This window comes from Caretta caretta, chromosome 1 (genome assembly GCF_965140235.1).
Source record: "Caretta caretta isolate rCarCar2 chromosome 1, rCarCar1.hap1, whole genome shotgun sequence".
Taxonomy (NCBI): Eukaryota; Metazoa; Chordata; order Testudines; family Cheloniidae; genus Caretta; species Caretta caretta.
In genome coordinates, this window is record NC_134206.1 from 7,018,455 (window position 1) to 7,038,663 (window position 20,209).

Genomic DNA, 20,209 nt, shown 5'->3' on the forward strand with positions numbered 1-20,209 from the left:
AAGCTACCTCACTTTATTTTCATTTAATTCCTATTACTTATAACAGAGGAGGAGGAGGAAGAAAAACAGAATGAAAAATGGGAGGGGCAGATAAGAGAGAATGTTCTTTTCTTGGCTGGGTCCCAAAGGGGGGGACCCAAAGATAAAGCGACGCATGGGGGGCCCCACTAACTCTATGTCCCCCACTGGTAACGACAAGCCCGGATTCCAGGAATAGGGCCTGTGACAGGGCTGGAGCTGCCGTCCAGTTGGGCAGCATCACCCGGCGTCCCCTGTGAATTGGCCTCCGGCAGTTTGCCATTGGTCACGCCAGGGGTTAAAGCTGGTGCGTACAAAGCCAGGCAGCTGACATTCCCTGATGGCCAAGAGGCCCCCGAGGGACTGTGCCGGCAGGCTTCATAAAGACAGTTGCCTCCCTCTCTGAACAGAGACTGCCTGCTGATGATGCAAACACTCCGATGACTCCTTGTCCTTTAGGGTGAAGACCTCTGGTGTCAGCGGCTCCCCTTCTAGCAGGAACTGGGTACGTTGGCAGGTTTCACTATCTTTAAAACGTGAAGTGGAGGGGAAAGGCTGGAAGCTGTTTCCATTGGCAGATGTTCTGTGCAGTGGCAGAGGACACAGCGGGGCTGTCGGGTGACTCAGTGAGGGGTTTGGAAGACAGGCAATGCTAGGAAGCTTGGGAACCGTGCTCCACGGTGGGCTGTTCAAGCTACACAGAAATCTGACATTCAAAGTGAGCTCAGACTATGACAATTCCCATGCCCTGCATCAGGATTTCTCAGTGGATGCTATTTCTAGAGGTGCCATGTGCTCTGGGCCCGATCCTGCCAGTGGCTGAGCGAGAGGAGATCCCACGGATTATCAGTGACTAGTTCCCAAATCGCCTCAGGTTTCTTTGCTCCTGGAATTTTATTCAGCAAATGTATTTTGAAAGGTTTTATTGTCTGGCTCGATTGTGAACGCCGGAATTCAGAGCTGCGTTGCTCTGTGGTAACAGGTCCGATAGGGTGTATGTCTGTTTCCTGAATGGCTGTTTCTAGAATCTCTGCCCTGTAGAAACCCCTCAGAGTTACAGGGCTCCCGGCATCTCTGTCCTCTCTCTGGTTTCCAAGTGCCATTTTCAAAGATTTTACTCTCCTGCATTCACAATTGAGCCAGAATTCAGAGCTGCAGATTCTCCGTGCACAGGCTGCAGACTGAGAAAACAGAACCTGAAGAGACCCAGTCAGCTATTAACCTAGGGACAGGGGAGCTACTAGACTTTTGTTTGCTGACAAGCGACTGAATGAGGGTTGAGACACTGCGATCTTTTCAGATTCTGAAGAAATCCAGATGACAGACGCTCCATTTTAAGTCCCACTGTATCCTGAGAAATCAAAGAATATTAGGGTTGGAAGAGACCTCAGGAGGTCATCTAGTCCAATCCCCTCCTCAAAGCAGGACCAATCCCCAACTAAATCATGCCAGCCAAGGCTTTGTCAAGCCTGACCTTGAAAACCTCTAAGGAAGGAGATTCCATCACCTCCCTAGGTAACCCATGCCAGTGCTTTACCACCCTCCTCGTGAAACATTGTGTGTATGAAAGTACAGATGTGTAAACGTTATGCCAAAACTTCTCATTGTAATACAAATATTACAAATCAAACTTTCATGACATTCCTGTGTATTGAAAGCCAGCAGTAGAGTTGTTGGAATCTCTACAGGAAAGAGTAGTGGAAACTTTACTGCTTAATGGCTTTTGCTTTAGAAAGTATTTTGGAAATACTCCACATACTGTTTGCAATGGGTTTCTGCTATGGACTCTTTGTTCAGTGAACAGTTGTCTGACAGTGTCTCCTGGTAACTGACCAAAAGATGTTTCTAACACTTACATTCAGGGTCATGAACACAATGGCTCTGCAAATCTCTGTTCCAGCAGTAGAGAGCTGAGGTGCAGGAAAGAGGAGTGTTATAGGGGTTGTATGAAATTTAAAAATATCACCTCTTACATGAGCATGGCAGAAGTAACTTGGACACTCGACTGGATATGAGGGGAAACCTAGTGTTTGCACGGCGTCAGACGTGGGTGACGCCAACTCCTCCCCCATCCAGCTGAAGTAACTGTCCATGTTAGCTTATAACTTGCCAGATAACTACAATCCCTTGCATGGGGAGAGGATGCAGGTCCTATGAGGATGAAGAGAAGGCTGTAGGATGATCCACATCTCTGGATTCAGGCAACACTATTCAGGCAAAGCACTTCAGCTTCTCTTGGAGGGATTTTTAGGGCTCACATTGTATCACCGGGAGCATTTGGTAAGGGAAAGTTAATAGATCCCAGTTCTGACCAAATTTACACATTTAAATCTGGAATGATGCAGTTGAAGTCTCTATTATTGAATTAAGATCCTGGCCCTAAGAATTTATCCCATGTACCTTAAGAGACAGTGGCATAATTTGGACTCTCAGGAGGTAAAAAAAATTATATATAATGTCACCCTTCTGCCAATCAGAGTTGGCAGCAACAAGGGCCAGGTTCAGTATCTAGGGGTTCCATTCCAATAACACAATGCAAAACCGGCTCAAGCCCCACCCAGTGACCTGGGACAAATATATACCACCCCCTCTAGCAAGCACAGAGTCTGAGTGTAGCAAAAAGCCTTTTAATAACAGAGAGAAATAAAGTGGCATTATGTTGGGCAAACACCACCAATAGGATTCGTAACACAACCCATGAACAAAAAACCCACCCCAAGCAAATTGGGGCGTGTCCTTTCCTTTTGGTTCTTGAGTCCAGCAACCCAAAATCACCCAAAGTCCCAAAAGTCCAAGAACCCCAAAGTCTCTGTCCCTGGTCAGGGCAGCCCCAGAGTTTGAAAGTTTATCTGCAGAGTTTTACCTCCCAACCTGGGTGGAGACGTGGGTGGGAGGGGGGTTAAGAGGCACCTTAAGTAGTCCAAAGCTGATTGCCCCCCCTCTCCATGGGGCTCCACTCTGCCAGATGCCCCTATGAGCTGCTCCAGGCATCTGACAAACTGCTCGACTCCATCAGCCGCTCTCCTCTGCCAACCAGCCGTCCCGCAAACTGCTTTGCAAAATATTTTCAGGCTCCCCCACTACTTAACGCAACACTCAGTGATTTCAGCTCTTTGTAAGTTTAGCTCTTTTGTGATTTCAGCTTGTAGTAGGGGAACCTCAATGCTTGTACACCATTCGTCCAAAACAAATTCAGCTTAACAGCCTGTAACTAGACTCCTAATAGAATCATAATTAGCTCTGATAGTCTACAATAGAAAGAAAAGGAGGCACAATCAGCATGTAATACCCTCACTAGGAAGACCCATACAACCAAGTATTAACACCTGTCCCGATCCTCTCTCCAGTCACTGGGTTTTGGAACCCATGACCCTTGCCTAGCGAGTGCTGCTCAGTTGATGGTGAGTCCCTCCATCATAACCAAAGGCCAAGTACAGTTCCACTGTCCTTGATTCACATAATCAGGATAATAACAGTTTATTCCTGCCCCAATAACAGAGAAACTGGGGCTCTTAGAGCAGCCAAAGTGACCACTAGGCAGGGTGGGTGTGCCTATGCAAATGAGATCAGCCACTGAAGTTCTTTTCCACAACACACCATGACTCGCCACCAGATGTCAGGGTAGAGCTCATTCTGACTCTGCTTACATATAGATAGATAGATAGATAGATAGATAGATAGATAGATAGATAGATAGATAGATAATGAGGCAATGAAACACGTTTATGAATGGCTTCTATGCAGGGCAGATAAATACAATGACCATTTTCACCATGCACTTGCCATGTGTTTACACAAATGTCATGATACAATGGGCCATACTCAGAAGTTAAGAGCCAGAAAGGGTGTCTCTGCGAAGGTCACAATTGTAAAATAACAGCATTCAAGTAGGCTGCGGAACTCAAAGCCACAAGATATCAGTGGGGCAAAGAGCTTAGACCCTTTCAAAGAGTGACTCGGTGTGTATATGGGTAACAAGAATATACAATTCCAGTGTTGAGGATTGTTTTAAAAAGTCTTGGAAGGGCCCACAACCTTCCTGATTTATACCACAAAATATGTCTTACTAGTGGGTGTAGAGGGAACCTTTTCCTGGGAGTAGGTTGTCTCATAGCTGCCTATTATAGGGCTTCTTCCACCTTCCACTGAAGCATCGAGAACTGGTCACTGGATACTGAGCTAGATGGACTGCTGGTCCAGTCTGGCAGTGCCAATCTTCTAATCCGTGGTGTAAATCCAAGACTATGTTTTTGCTGATCTTCCTTGATCTCCTGGGAGACTCTAGGTTTGCACAGAGAGCAGAATGATGTCTCATTAAATATCACCTTGTCACCTGTTCTTTTTCCTTTCAGGAAGGAAAGTCCAAAACTCTTGGGACCTGTCCTGTACATTATGTCAGCTGTCAATGACACCAAACTCAACTCTGCAATGTTCCTTCTCACCGGGATACCTGGGGAGGAAGAGGTCCATCTCTGGATCTCTATCCCCTTCTGCTTCATTTACGTTTTTTCAATATTGGGAAATTCAACCATTCTGTTCATTATAAAAATAGATCCAAGCCTTCATGAGCCCATGTACATTTTCCTTTCCATGTTGGCAGTCACAGATCTTGGCTTATCGATATCCACCATACCAACAATACTGGGTATATACTTGTTTAACTCTAGGGAGATCAGCCTCGATGCCTGTTTTGCCCAGCTGTTCTTCATTCACTCATTTGCAATGATTGAATCCTCCATACTCTTGTTGATGGCGTTAGACCGCTTTATCGCAATCTCTAACCCACTGAGATATGCTTCCATCTTAACCCTGCCGAGAATATTCAAGATGGGACTGGTATGCGTGCTAAGAGGGGTGGCCGTATCATTCCCATTCCCGTTTCTCCTAAAACGGTTCCAATACTATCGAGTCAATGTCCTCTCCCATTCCTACTGCCTGCACCAGGATGTCATGAAGCTGGCTTGTTCGGATATCACAGTCAACTACATCTATGGCTTGTTTCTTACAGTCTCCATGGTGGGGTTGGATTCACTGCCCATCTTCCTCTCTTATGTGATGATCCTCAAAACGGTGCTGAGTGTTGCATCCCACACGGAGTGCCTCAGGGCCCTGAACACCTGCGTCTCCCACCTCTGTGCCGTCCTGCTCTTCTACACACCAGATATTGGCTTAGCTTTGATACACAGATTGGGGAAGGGCTCTTCTCCCTTACTACAGATTGTCCTGGGCTACATCTACCTCCTCGTCCCGCCCCTGATCAACCCAATCGTGTACAGTGTGACAAGCAAACACCTTCGTGGGAGGATAATCAGAGTGTTCGTCAAGTGAAAGGTCAATGCTGGCTCCCATGCTGATGACCTGGGAGATGAAAAACATGGGCCACCTATTCCTTGTTGGACCCTTACATCTGAGACAACATGAGCTACTGATCTCCAGTCTGTAGAGAGAGGTTCAGACAGTGTTTAAGGCCTGGAGCAATGGGAGAGGGGCCTTTGAGGAAGGACAGCTCACTGGGGGATGGAGACCAAGGCAGTCAGCAGCATTTACAAAGGGCTTTTCTACACTGCCAAGTTTTGTCAATGAAACTTATGTCGACATGAAAAAATTGACAAAAGCAAAGTCACCAAAGCGAGTCTACATTTGCTCCCTTGGTCAACAGATTGTGTCCACATTTGGGGCACCATTGTCGGGGGCGATGCATTGTGAGTATGTATCCCACAGTGCCTGGTGACACCATTCTGACCTTAAAAGAAAAGGAGTACTTGTGGCACCTTAGAGCCTAACCAATTTATTTGAGCATAAGCTTTCATGAGCTGCAGCTCACGTGAGCTGTAGCTCACGAAAGCTTATGCTCAAATAAATTGGTTAGTCTCTAAGGTGCCGCAAGTACTCTTTTTCTTTTCGCAAATACAGACTAACAAGGCTGTTACTCTGAAACCTATCATTCTGATGTTGCATCCTATAATGCTTTCTGGAAATATGCTCATGAATGTAAATATGACATAGAATCATAGAATCATAGAATATAAGGGTTGGAAGGGACCCCAGAAGGTCATCTAGTCCAACCCCCTGCTCGAAGCAGGACCAATTCCCAGTTAAATCATCCCAGCCAGGGCTTTGTCAAGCCTGACCTTAAAAACCTCTAAGGAAGGAGATTCTACCACCTCCCTAGGTAACGCATTCCAGTGTTTCACCACCCTCTTTGTGAAAAAGTTTTTCCTAATATCCAATCTAAACCTCCCCCACTGCAGCTTGAGACCATTACTCCTCGTTCTGTCATCTGATACCATTGAGAACAGTCTAGAGCCATCCTCTTTGGAACCCCCTTTCAGGTAGTTGAAAGCAGCTATCAAATCCCCCCTCATTCTTCTCTTCTGCAGGCTAAACAATCCCAGCTCCCTCAGCCTCTCCTCATAAGTCATGTGTTCCAGTCCCCTAATCATTTTTGTTGCCCTTCGCTGGACTCTCTCCAATTTATCCACATCCTTCTTGAAGTGTGGGGCCCAAAACTGGACACAGTACTCCAGATGAGGCCTCACCAATGTCGAATAGAGGGGAACGATCACGTCCCTCGATCTGCTCGCTATGCCCCTACTTATACAATAACTTATACTTATACATAACTGGAATATGTTTGGTTCTACCTATGACATGAAACATATCCCTGTAAAGGTTGTTATCTCCTGAATATATTCATCCTATGTGTATGCATGTGTCATTATTGTGTTTGAAGTTATGAATAGTGGCTGTGTACTTGTTTGATTTTAAGTAGCCTTCGTAAGGCATTTGGTCAGCTTCTTAAGAAAGGAATTTGCAAGAGCCCAATCAAGAAACACTTAATTGACAATGGAACCTTGGAAGACTCCAATCCACATAAGAAGTCTACTTGTGACGTTCAAGGTAGCATGTGAACAATGGCTGCCACCTGTAAAGTTCTGAGTCATGCATGGACATGTGACTTGCCCATGTGACTCGAAAACTGCAGCTTGTAGCTGGATTCTGCATAGGAGAGAGAAGGGGTTTCCACCGACGAGAGAAAATCTATTTAAGCCTGAGGGAGACCACTCCATTTTGTCTTCAGCTGGCTCAAGAGATAGCCTTTCCACCCCCAAAAGAATACCTGAAAGAAACTGGAACAAAGGACAGGAACCACAGGGGTGTGAGTGATTGCTGGACCCAGACTAGAAGGAGGCTAGTCTGTCAAAGAAACTTACTGGAATATCTCTGAGGTTGAGATTTCATCCTTAATCATTTTCTTATTGTACTAGGTTTAGACTTGCGTGCTTTATTAGATTTTGCTTGGTAATTCACGTTGTTCTCTCTGTTACTACTTGGAACCACTTAAATCCTACTTTCGGTATTTCATAAATTCACTGTTAACTTATTAATTAACCCAGATTATGTATTAATACCTGGTGGGGGGGGGGGTATTTGAAATACAGATATATAGTCCATGTTGATAACTTCAGGTACAAAAATGAAACATGCACACAAATAGGATAATAATATTCAGCAAATCCTAACTTTTCCAGTGACACATCACAAGACATATCTTATACCAGATGCAACATAATTATGTCATAATCATGTCATAATCATACCACTATCATCATATGGGATGTAGTGTCACAACCTCCTTTACTGACCCCTCGATGTGGGACTCAATTTGTCTCCTAAAAAGAGGGACTCCGGTGTGGGAAACTCCCTCACATCCTCTGCAGTGAACACCAATGCAAATAATTCATTTAGCCTCTCCACAATGGCCTCATCTTCCTTGAGTGTTCCTTTAGCACCTCAGTCATCCAGTGGCCCCACTCATTCTTTAGCAGGCTTCCTGCTTCTGAGGTACTTGAAAAAATTGTTCCTAATTTTTATGACTTTTCCTAGTTTCCCTACACATTTTTTGAACTACTTGCGCAGTATTGCTGAGCCCAATTCAAAAACTATGAGCCACACCCCAGAAAATCATCACATGGTTCAAAATAATGAGATTTAGAAGTATAGTTATGAGAGCACCGTTACGCCACAGACCTCCAGGCATAACAGTGACTAGCTCGCAGAGCCACTTGGTACCCGATACACAACTCAGTCTCTCCCCTTCTTCACAAAATGGGAAAGAGATGGCCAGCCCTCTGTGGAGATAGAGGTGGTTAGGGACTATTTAGAAAAGCTGGACGTGCACAAGTCCATGGGGCCGGGCGAGTTGCATCCGAGAGTGCTGAAGGAATTGGCGGCTGTGATTGCAGAGCCATTGGCCATTATCTTTGAAAAGTCGTGGCGAACCGGGGAAGTCCCGGATGACTGGAAAAAGGCTAATGTAGTGCCAATCTTTAAAAAAGGGAAGAAGGAGGATCCTGGGAACTACAGGCCAGTCAGCCTCACCTCAGTCCCTGGAAAAATCATGGAGCAGGTCCTCAAAGAATCAATCCTGAAGCACTTGCATGAGAGGAAAGTGATCAGGAACAGCCAGCATGGATTCACCAAGGGAAGGTCATGCCTGACTAATCTAATCGCCTTTTATGATGAGATTACTGGTTCTGTGGATGAAGGGAAAGCAGTGGATGTATTGTTTCTTGACTTTAGCAAAGCTTTTGACACGGTCTCCCATAGTATTCTTGTCAGCAAGTTAAGGAAGTATGGGCTGGATGAATGCACTATAAGGTGGGTAGAAAGCTGGCTAGATTGTCGGGCTCAACGGGTAGTGATCAATGGTTCCATGTCTAGTTGGCAGCCGGTATCAAGTGGAGTGCCCCAAGGGTCGGTCCTGGGGCCAGTTTTGTTCAATATCTTCATAAATGATCTGGAGGATGGTGTGGATTGCACTCTCAGCAAATTTGCGGATGATACTAAACTGGGAGGAGTGGTAGATACGCTGGAGGGGAGGGATAGGATACAGAAGGACCTAGACAAATTGGAGGATTGGGCCAAAAGAAATCTGATGAGGTTCAATAAGGATAAGTGCAGGGTCCTGCACTTAGGATGGAAGAATCCAATGCACAGCTACAGACTAGGGACCGAATGGCTAGGCAGCAGTTCTGCGGAAAAGGACCTAGGGGTGACAGTGGACGAGAAGCTGGATATGAGTCAGCAGTGTGCCCTTGTTGCCAAGAAGGCCAATGGCATTTTGGGATGTATAAGTAGGGGCATAGCGAGCAGATCGAGGGACGTGATCGTCCCCCTCTATTCGACATTGGTGAGGCCTCATCTGGAGTACTGTGTCCAGTTTTGGGCCCCACACTACAAGAAGGATGTGGATAAATTGGAGAGAGTCCAGCGAAGGGCAACAAAAATGATTAGGGGTCTGGAACACATGACTTATGAGGAGAGGCTGAGGGAGCTGGGATTGTTTAGCCTGCAGAAGAGAAGAATGAGGGGGGATTTGATAGCTGCTTTCAACTACCTGAAAGGGGGTTCCAAAGAGAATGGCTCTAGACTGTTCTCAATGGTAGCAGATGACAGAACGAGGAGTAATGGTCTCAAGTTGCAGCGGGGGAGGTTTAGATTGGATATTAGGAAAAACTTTTTCACTAAGAGGGTGGTGAAACACTGGAATGCGTTACCTAGGGAGGTGGTAGAATCTCCTTCCTTAGAGGTTTTTAAGGTCAGGCTTGACAAAGCCCTGGCTGGGATGATTTAACTGGGAATTGGTCCTGCTTCGAGCAGGGGGTTGGACTAGATGACCTTCAGGGGTCCCGTCCAACCCTGATATTCTATGAATCTATGATTCAGCCATGAGACATACAAACACTGGGTAAGCAAGGCTATGTACATTCTGAATAGAAAGAGGCATGACCCAAATCCAGCTACAACTTTCTGTTGGACCCAAACAACCCCCTCCCCCTGATCCAGCTACCCCCAAACTGGGTGATAATGGAAATTTGGATGCAGAGTGTGAGGTCTATCACCAGCACTAGAGCGGCTCTCACTGATCATGGAGCAGGTGGGGGTCAGGAACAAAGTGAGGGGCAGCCCCGCAGGGCTCTGTTTGCCCAGGCAACACTCTCCAGATCCTTCATTCTCTGAAACCACGTCCTGATTCTCCCTCTTACTGCCGAGCTGCAGGAGGGGCCCAGATCTCCCTCATCAAAAGGTGCTGTGCTAATGACAGGCTTCATCACCACGGGGTGTTGGGAAGAGTTCAGGTTCTCCACCCAATACCCCAAATCATCCTTAGGAGGCATAGAGCTGAAATCTCTCTAAAGCTCTTAGCTCCGGCCCCAATTATTGTAGCATCCGAGCGCCTGTCAATCTGTGACATATTTATCCGTACAACACCCCGTGCAGCAGGGCAGAGCTACTAACACCAGTGGGCAGATCCCAAGGCCAGAAGGCACCACTGCTATCTCGTAGTCTGACCCCTGCCTAGCACATGGCAGAGACCTGCCCCAAAATAAGTCCTGGAGCAGAGCCGTTAGAACTACATCCTGCCTTGATGTAACAATTGTCGGCGACGGCAAATCTACTACGGCCCTCGGTAAATTCATCCAATGCTTAACTACTCTCGTCGTTAGAAAATATTACACCTAAGTTCCGGTCTGAATGTGTCTCGCTTCGACTTCCAGCCACTGGATCCTGTTATAACTTTTTCTGGTAGATTGAAGAGCCCATTGTTAAATATATGGTCCACATGCAGGCACTTACAGATGGTGATTAAATCACCCCTTAACCTACTCTTCCTGATGCTAAATACATTGAGCTCCTTCAGTCTATCACTCTAAGCCCTGGTCTAAACTAGGAGTTGAGGTCAAATTTAGCAGCATTAATTCGATTTAACCCTGCACCGTCCACACAATGAAGCCCTTTTTTTCCACTTAAAGGGCTCTTAAAATTGATTTCCTTTCTCCACCACTGACAAGGGGATTAGTGCTGAAATCGGCCTTACTGGGTCGAATTTGGCGTATTTTGCATGCAATTAGATGGCATTGGCCTCCGGGAGCTACCCCAGAGTGCTCCATTGTGTCCACTCTGGACAGCACTCTCAACTCAGATGCACTGGCCAGGTAGACAGGAAAAGGCCCGCAAACATTGGAATTTCAATTTCCGGTTTGGACAGCATGGCAAGCTGCATGTGAGTACAGACCTCATCAGCAGAGCTGACCATGCAGAGCTCATCAGCAGAGGTGACCATGATGGAGTCCCAGAATTGCAAAAGAGCTCCAGCATGGACTGAATGGGAGGTACGGGATCTGATTGCTGTATCGGGAGAGGAATCTGTGCTATCAGAACTCCGTTCCAGTTTTTGAAACGCCAAAACATTTGTCAAAATCTCCCAGGGCATGAAGGATAGAGGACATAACAAGGGCCCGAAGCAGTGCCGCGTGAAACTTAAGGAGCTGAGGCAAGCCTACCAGAAAACCAGAGAGGCAAACGGCCGCTCCGGGTCAGAGCCCCAAAAATGCCACTTCTATGATGAGCTGCATGCCATTTTAGGGGGTTCAGACTCCACTACCCCAGCCTTGTTGTGGGACTCCTTCAAAGGAGATGGAGGCAACACAAAATCAGGTTTTGGGGACAAGAAAGATGATGATGATGATGATGATGAAGTTGTAGATAGCTCACAGCAAGCAAGCGGAGAAACCGGTTTTCCCAACAGCCAGGAACAGTTTCTCACCCTGGACCTGGAGCCAGTAGCCCCAGAACCCACCCAAGGCTGCCTTCCAGACCGGCCAGGCACAGAAGGGACCTCTGGTGAGTGTACCTTTTAAACTACTATACATGGTTTAAAAGCAAGCATGTTTAATGATTAATTTGCCCTGGTCTTTGCAGCTCTCCTGGATGTACTCCCAAAGCCTTTGCAAAAGGCTTCTGGGGAGGGCAGCCTTATTCCGTCCACCATGGTAGGACACTTTACCCACACCAAGCCAGTAGCACCTACTCGGGAATCATTGTAGAACAAAGCATTGCAGGGTATGTTTGCTGGCATTCAAACAACATCCTTTCTTTATCTCTCTTTGTTATCCTCTGGCGAGTGATATCATTCATGATCACCTGGTTGAAATAGGGTGCTTTTCTTAAGGGGACATTCAGAGGTGCCAGTTTCTGCTGGGCTGTTTGCCTGTGGCTGAACAGAAATGTTCCCCTCTGTTTGCCACGGGGAGGGGGGCAGGGGAAGCAGCTAGCCACGCACTGGTGGGAGGCAAAATGCGACCTTGGAATGGAAGCACATGTGCTGTGCATGTAATGTTAACAGCAAGGTTTACCCTGAAAGAGTGTACCCCTTGTTCTATAAAAAGTGTCTTTTTAAATACCACTGTCCCTTTTTTTTTCTCCACCATCTGCATGTGTTTCAAGGATCACAGGATCTTCTCCTTCCCAGAGGCTAGTGAAGAGTAGAAGGTGAAAAAAACACATTCGTAATGAAATGTTCTCTGAACTCATGCTGTCCTCCCACACTGACAGAGCACAGACGAATGCGTGGAGGCAGACGATGTCAGAGTGCAGGAAAGCACAATATGACCAGGAGGAGAGATGGCGGGCTGAGGAGAGTAAGTGGCTGGCTGAAGAGAGGGCTGAAGCTGAAAGGTGGCAGCAGCATGATGAGAGGAGGCAGGATTCAATGCTGAGGCTGCTGGAGGATTAAACTAATATGCTCCAGCGTATGGCTGAGCTGCAGAAAAGGCAGCAGGTGCACAGACTGCCACTACAGCCCCTGTGTCACCAACAGCCCTCCTCCCCAAGTTCCATAACCTCCTCATCCAGATGCCGAAGAATGCGGTGGGGGAGCCTCCGGCCACCCAGCCACTCCACCCCAGAGGATTGCCCAAGCAACAGAAGCCTGGCATTCAATAAGTTTTAAAGTTTTAAACTTTTAAAGTGCTGTGTGGCCTTGTCCTTCCCTCCTCCACCACCCCTCCCGGTGCTTCCCTCCTCCACCACCCCTCCCAGGCTACCTTGGCAGTTATCCCCCTATTTGTGTGATGAATTAATAAAGAATGCATGAAAATGAAGCAAGAATGTCATTATTGCCTCTGAAAGCGGTGATCGAATGAAGGAGGGCAGGGTGGTTAGCTTACAGCGAAGAAGAGTGAACCAAGGGGCAGGGGGGTTCATCAAGGAGAAACAAACAGAACTTTCACACCACAGCCTGGACAGTCATAAAACTGGTTTTCAAAGCTTCTCTGATGTGCACCGTGCCCTCCTGTTCTCTTCGAACCGCCCTGGTGTCTGGCTGCACGTAACCAGCGGCCAGGCAATTTGCCTGAACCTCCCACTCCACCATAAACGTCTCCCCCTTACTCTCACAGATATTGTGGAGCACACAGTAAGCAGTAATAACAGTGGGAAGATTGGTTTCGCTGAGGTCTAACCCAGTCAGTAAACTGCGCCAGCTCACTTTTAAACATTCTACCACCATTTTGCACTTTCACAGGCTGTAGTTGAACAGCTCCTGACTACTGTCCAGGCTGCCTGTGTACGGCTTCATGAGCCAGGGCATTAAGGGGTAGGCTGGGTCCCAAGGATAACTATAGGCATTTCAACATCCCCAACGGTTACTTTCTGGTCTGGGAAGAAAGTCCCTTCCTGCAGCTTTTGAAACAGACCAGAGTTCCTGAAGATGCGAGCGTCATGTACCTTTCCCGGCCATTCCACGTTGATGTTGATGAAACGTCCCTTGTGATCCACCAGTGCTTACAGCACCATTGAAAAGTACCCCTTGTGGTTCATGTACTCGCCAGCTTGGTGCTCAGGTGCCAAGATAGGGATATGGGTTCCGTCTATTGCCCCACCACCGTTAGGGAATCCCATTGCAGCAAAGCCATCCTCTATGACCTGCACATTTGCCATTGTCACTACCCTTGATATCAGCAGATCTTTGATTGTGTTGGCTTCTTGCATCACAGCAGACCCCACAGTAGATTTTCCCACTCCAAATTGATTCCCAACTGACCGGTAGCTGTCTGGTGTTGCAAGTTTCCACAGGGCTATTGCCACTCGCTTCTCAACTCTGAGGGCTGCTCTCATCTTGGTATTCATGCACTTCCGGGCAGGGGAAAGCAAGTCACAAATTCCATGAAAGTGCCTTACGCATGCAAAAGTTTCACAGCCACTGGGAATCGTCCCAGACCTGCAACACTATGCGGTCCCACCAGTCTGTGCTTGTTTCCTGGGCCCAGAATCGGCGTTCCATGGCATGAACCTGCCCCATTAGCACCATGATGACTGCATTGCCAGGGCCCATGCTTTGAGAGAAGTCTGTGTCTATGTCCTTATCGCTCTCGTCACCACGCTGACATCGCCTACTCACCCAGTTTGCCAGGTTCTGGTGCTGCATATACTGCTGGATAATGCACGTGGTGTTTAATGTGCTCCTAATTGCCAAAGTGATCTGAGCGGGCTCCCTGCTTGCCATGGTATGGCGTTTGCACAGGTAACTCAGGAAAAAGGCGCAAAACGATTGTCTGCCGTTGCTTTCACAGAGGGAGGGAGGGAGGGCCTGATGACATGTACCCAGAACCACCCGCGACAATGTTTTTTGCCCCATCAGGCATTGGGATCTCAACCCAGAATTCCAATGGGCAGGGGAGACTGCGGAAACTGTGGGATAGTTACCCACAGTGCAACACTCCAGAAGTCGATGCTAGCCTTGGTACTGTGGAAGCACTCCGCCGAGTTAATGCACTTAATACACTTAGAGCATTTTGTGTGGGGACACACTCAGTCAAGTATATAAAAATGATTTCTAAAAAACGACTTCTACAAATTCAACCTAATTTCGAGGTGTAGACAGAAGGCTGGTTTTCTAATCCTTTAATCATTCTCATGGCTCGTCTCTGAACTGTCTTCAATTTATCAACGTCTTTCTTGAACTGTAGACAAAAGAACTGGACACAATTTTACAGCAGTGGTTGCAACAGTGCCAAATATAGAGGAAAAATAACCTTTGCTCAAACTCGAGATTCTCTTGCTTGTACATCCTGGATTGCACTAGCTTTTCCTTTCTTAGTGTAACACTAGGAGCTCATGTTCAGCTGATTAAAGACTCTGACCCCCCCAAGTCTTTTTCAGGATCACTGCTTCCCAGTTATGCAACCCCCATCTAATAGGGATGGCTAGCATCCCTTGTTCCTAGATCTACAACTTTACATTGAGCCGGATTAAAACACATATTGCAGAGGATAGATGGACTAAGTGAGTTGCCCAAGGTCACAGAAGAAGTCTTTGGAAGATCATGGAACTGAAGCCACTTCTTAGGAGCCCCGGGTTCTCATTTTAACTCTGAACCATCCTTCCTCTCTGGGGCAAGTGACTGAGTGGGGGCAGCTGGCAGCTCAGCATGCTGTGATTACCAGAAACTCATGCAATTACACTCCTGTGACAACACTAAACAGGAACCCAAGAACAATTCCTTTTCCAGACAATAAGGCTGAGTCATGCTTTCTCCTGAATCTCCTGAGGGACAGATCCATCGGCCAGGGCACAGAGCAGGGTCATAGTGGACAAGCAATTCCACAGGAGCTCCCAGTGTGACTCAGAATGGCCTAATGTGATCCATAGGGACATGAGACTGGAAGGGACCTCCTGGGTCAATGAGTCCAGTCTCCTTTTATGGCAGGCAACCCCAGCATATCACCAGTGCATAAACCTGTCAAGCTCTATTTTCAAATGTTGTTTCCCCCCTTTCTGTTGGGCAGCTGTTCCAGAACCTCCCTACTCTAATGCTCAGAAACCAACTTCTCATTTCCAGCCTCAGTTTGCTCTTGGCCAGTTTCTCCTCATTTGTTCTTGTGCCAATGCTGTCCTTTAGCTTCAGGAGCTTGGCTCCCTCCCTGGTGTTTCCCCCTTCCCTGACCCGATGTATTTATAGAGCAATCTGATCCCCATGCAGCCTGCATTGTCTTATGCTGAACCAGCCAAATTCTTCCAGTCTCCTCCAAAAGCCAGGCCCTCCATTGCCCTGACCATCCTTGGAGCCCCTCTTTGCACCTCTTCCAGTCTGAATTCTTTTTTCTGTAATATGCGTGACCAGAGTTTTACATAGTTTGCCAGAGGAAGTCTGACCAGTGTCTGTTATAAGGATCTTACTACTTCCCTATCTCGCCTCACACTTTCTAGGATCTTATTTGCTTTGTTCACTCCTGCAGCACACTGGTGGCCCACAGTCATCCTGGGACTAACTAATACAGCCTCCTCGGTCACTTCCAACTTACCCTTGGCTGTATAAACTAGTATGTAGTGAGTCAAACTCGGGAAGATTCAGAGCTGACTTGAAAATAGTATGCAAGCCCTTTTACAGGAATGAAATACCAGGTACTAAAGTGCTCTTTAAGCTTGCCAGGAAATGTATAACAAGGACCAATGGCTGGAAACTGAAGCCAGAGAAATTAAATTTGGAAATGAGGCACACATATTTTTGACTGTGTTGGTCATTAACCAGAGGAACAAACTCTCAAAGGACATTGTGGATTCTCCTGATATCTCCAAACCAATATTATATGCCTTCCTAAAAGATACGCTTTAGAGGAACAGAAGTGATACTTTAGTCAGATACAAGTCATTGGGCTCATATGGGGGTAAACTGGGAGAAAGTCTCCAGGAGGTCAGACTCGATAATCTAATGGTCACTTCTTTCCTCAACTTCTATAAATCTTTCATTTATTGTCTTGAGTGAATTTCTATTTTGGATGCAACTGAAGAAAGTTGCTATTCTGAATGCTTAAAACCACTCAACCAGAATATATGCTGGCCTAGAAGACTCAAGACTGCCACAGTGAAACCAGGATATATGGTCTCTTTACCCTGTAAACCAGATCCTTTCCTGTCGTGAGAGGAATCTCACAATTTAATCATGACGGGTGTGGAGAAAGTACACAGGGAAGTGTTATTTACTCCTTCTCATAACACAAGAACTAGGGTCACCAAATGAAACAAATAAGCAGCAGCTTTAAAACAACAAAAGGAAGTCTCTCTTCACACAACGCACAGCCACCCTATGGAACTCCTTGCCAGAGGATTTAGTGAAGGCCAGGATTATAACAGGGATCAAAAAAGAACTAGATAAATTAGTGGAGGAGAGGTCCTTCAATGCCTATTAGCCAGGATGGGCAGGGATGGTATTTTTTGCTTATGTTTCCCAGAGGCTGGCAATGGACGACAGGAGAAGGATCACTTGATGATTCCCTGTTCTGTTCATTCCCTCTGGGGCACCTGGCATTGGCCACTATTGGAAGACAGGACACTGGGTTAGATGGAACATTTGTCCGACCCACTATGGCTGTTCTTGGATTCTGATGTTTTTAATTGTCCCACTGTTTGAGCTGGGAACAACATCCCATCAGTGATGAAAGCTTATCACCCAGCAGCACTGAATGGACACTTGACACTCTTACTTGTGACCAGAGCTACATAGTCACCCCCAGCCTCCTTGAAATGAGGAGCTTTAGTAGCAAACAGAACTGGCCCAACTTACATTCTTTTGGGACGACAAGAAGCTCTTGGGACCCAGCCTAGTTTCTCTGTGGCTCTTAGAGCATCGTCCCATCTTTCTTTCCTTTTTGGGTGGAAGCAGCCTTTGCTGAAACCTGTATGAGCCTGGGCGCAGCAACCATAGTGCTCAGCCTCGTCTGTGTTACAGGGCCTAGGTGTGAAGCTGACCTTTGCCCTCAGACTGCTTTCTCTCAACCAGACAATCAAAGAGGAGGCCCCCGTGGCCATTGATCCATAGTTTGGCAGTGAGACACATTTAGCCTCAATGGCTTACAATCACTGGTTCTGTGACTGTGCTGAACCTCCCTGGGACACTCCAACATTTCCCTCAGAAATCCACTACTTAACCTTCACTGTCACCCCCACATCTGCCTCAGACACTAAGGGGCTGGAGTCATGGGGCTTCCCAGAAGCCAGCTCTCACAGGAGGTTGTGGTAAGAGGCCTTTTATAGACGAATATCAGAGGTGTTGCTCTGTGGAACCCTGACACCGCCCTGATCTTAGGGTCTCAGAGTATCGAACTGCATCAAATGTATTTATCCTCCCACCACCGCTGTGAGGCAGGGCAAGGCTATTATCCACCTGTGCAGAGATATCCAATGGCTTGTCCACAGTCACGCATGGCCTGGGAATCAAACCCAGCTGTCTGGAGTTGCAGAGCCGTGCCCAGACAACAGGACCAGCCTTCCAGACACCTGAGTGGTGACAGGCCTGGTTGCATTCTCTGCTGCGCCAGCAGACCTCCCCCCTGCGCTGTATAGAGTGGGCATGGCCATGGGTCAGTTAAAGGGGTTTGATTCACTGACCTGTTTTCTCCCTGCCTCAGCAGAGTTTAGAGCAGCCTAGGGGCTTGGATGACATCTGCCCATTGGTAATGACTTCAAAGAGCACAGCCCACTTTGGCCAAGTCCCTGCAGATGGAACCACCCCAGAATGCCCCCTTGGGGTCTGAGATGCCCCTGAAGGAACCCTGACCATCCCTCTATGGTCCTTGCAATCACTTACTGTCAGCCTCAGATACTTAAAACAAGAGCCCCCTTTGTGGGGTTGCATTTCTTTAGTCTTCGCCAAAACACAAGGTCTCTTAACCTCCAGCCCAGCCTTCTCCTGCACTCAGGATCAACCCAACGGTCCTGATTACTGCTGTCAGTGTTGGTTCAGACCCTACTCCCCTTTTTCCCCTGAAGCCCTGTCCTCTGCCTCATATCTTCTCACGAAGCCCACCCTTTTTCTCCTCCACTTTCCCCAAGGCTCTGCCTCTGAGCCAGGCCAGAATCGGGCCATTTCAAGAACTGCCCTGGGAGCAAAGGTTGTTGTGGGGAGCCCAAGACTCTCCACATTCCCTGACTTGTACATTCTGGGGGATAAAATGTAGAGGGTGTAGGGCACCGCACAGTGGCTCTGTTTCCCTGTGCAACTCTTAGAAAGGCCTGACTCTGGCTAAAGGGGCAGAGTCTCAGGTAAAGGGGAATAGGAGAGGTGTTATCTTCAGAGAAGAGATGGGGCAGAGGAAAGGGCTTCATGGGAAGAGGATCCAGGATGGAATTTGTGCCCATGCCCATCGCTCGTCTTTTTCCTCCCCCATGTCACCAGCACTGGAGCCAGGTGATGAACTGACCCTTCACTTGACAAATGCCCTGATTATCCTCTCACGCAGGTGTTTGCTTTTCACACTGTACACGATTGGGTTCATCAGGGGCGGGACCAGCAGGTAGATGTAGCCCAGGATAATCTGAAGCAAGTGAGTAGAGCTATTTCCAAATCTGTGTATCAAAGACAGGCCAATGTCTGATATGTAGAAGAGCACGACAGCGCAGAGATGGGAGACACAGGTGTTCAGGGCCCTGAGGCACTCTCTGTGGGATGCGATACTCAGCACTGTTTTGAGGATCATCACATAAGAGAGGAAGATGAGGAACGAATCCAATCCATCTGTCATGACTTTAACAAACAAGCCATAGATGCTGTTCACTGAGGTGTCTGAACAAGCCGCCTTCATGATGTCCGGGTGCAGGCAGTAGGAATGGGAGAGGACATTATCTCGACAGTATCGGAATCGTTTCAGGAGAATGGGGAGTGGGAGTATTAGGGCCACCGATCTCGCCACAGCCACCAGGCCCATCTTGGATATTCTCGGTGGAGTTAAGATGGAGGCATATCTCAGTGGGTTACAAATTGCGATGAAGCGGTCAAAGACCATCAACAAGAGGACAAAGGACTCAATTTTTGAAAGCGAGTGGATGAAGAACATCTGGGCAAAACAGGCCTCGAGGCTGATTCTCCTAGAGTTAAACAAGTATATGCCCAGTATCGTCGCTATGGTGGTTATGGATAAGGCAAGGTCTGTGACGGCCAACATGGAAAGGAAAATGTACATGGGCTCATGGAGGCTTGGATCTGTTTTTATAATGAACAGAATGACTGAATTTCCTACGATTGAAAGAACATACATGAAGCAGAAGGGGATAGAGATCCAGAGGTGGATGTCTTCCAGCCCAGGTATGCCGGTGAGAAGGAACATTACAGAGTTGAATTTAGTGTCATTGACAGCTGACATAATGTACTGGGCAGGTCTGGGGAATTTTGAACATTTCTTCCTGAAAAGAAATAGAAGAGAAGACTAGGTGATAGTTAGCGAGAAATCTTTCTGCTCTCAGTGCAAGTCGAGGGATTCTCAGGACCTCAAGGGAAAATCAGCAAAAACATTGTCTTGTATTTATGCCCCCAATAGGAAGGTAGGCACTGCCAGACTGGATCAGACCTACA

At 47.3% G+C, this 20,209-nt stretch overlaps 2 protein-coding genes across 2 annotated transcripts; one reads left to right on the forward strand and one right to left on the reverse strand.

Annotated features, from left to right (window-relative positions):
- The first annotated feature begins 4,410 nt into the window (after positions 1-4,410).
- Positions 4,411-5,346, forward strand: LOC142068550 (olfactory receptor 51G2-like). Its single transcript, XM_075117981.1, has one exon. The coding sequence runs from the start codon at positions 4,411-4,413 to the stop codon at positions 5,344-5,346; it is 936 nt and encodes a 311-aa protein (XP_074974082.1).
- A 13,718-nt stretch (positions 5,347-19,064) lies between these two features.
- Positions 19,065-20,000, reverse strand: LOC142068559 (olfactory receptor 51G2-like). The gene has a single exon (XM_075118013.1). The coding sequence runs from the start codon at positions 19,998-20,000 to the stop codon at positions 19,065-19,067; it is 936 nt and encodes a 311-aa protein (XP_074974114.1).
- Between the last annotated feature and the right edge of the window lie 209 nt (positions 20,001-20,209).

What these genes read in the sequence shown, in the direction of transcription:
- LOC142068550 (XM_075117981.1), top strand. Translation starts at nt 4,411, where the DNA reads ATGTCAGCTGTCAATGACACCAAACTCAACTCTGCAATGTTCCTTCTC.
- LOC142068559 (XM_075118013.1), bottom strand. Translation starts at nt 20,000, where the DNA reads ATGTCAGCTGTCAATGACACTAAATTCAACTCTGTAATGTTCCTTCTC.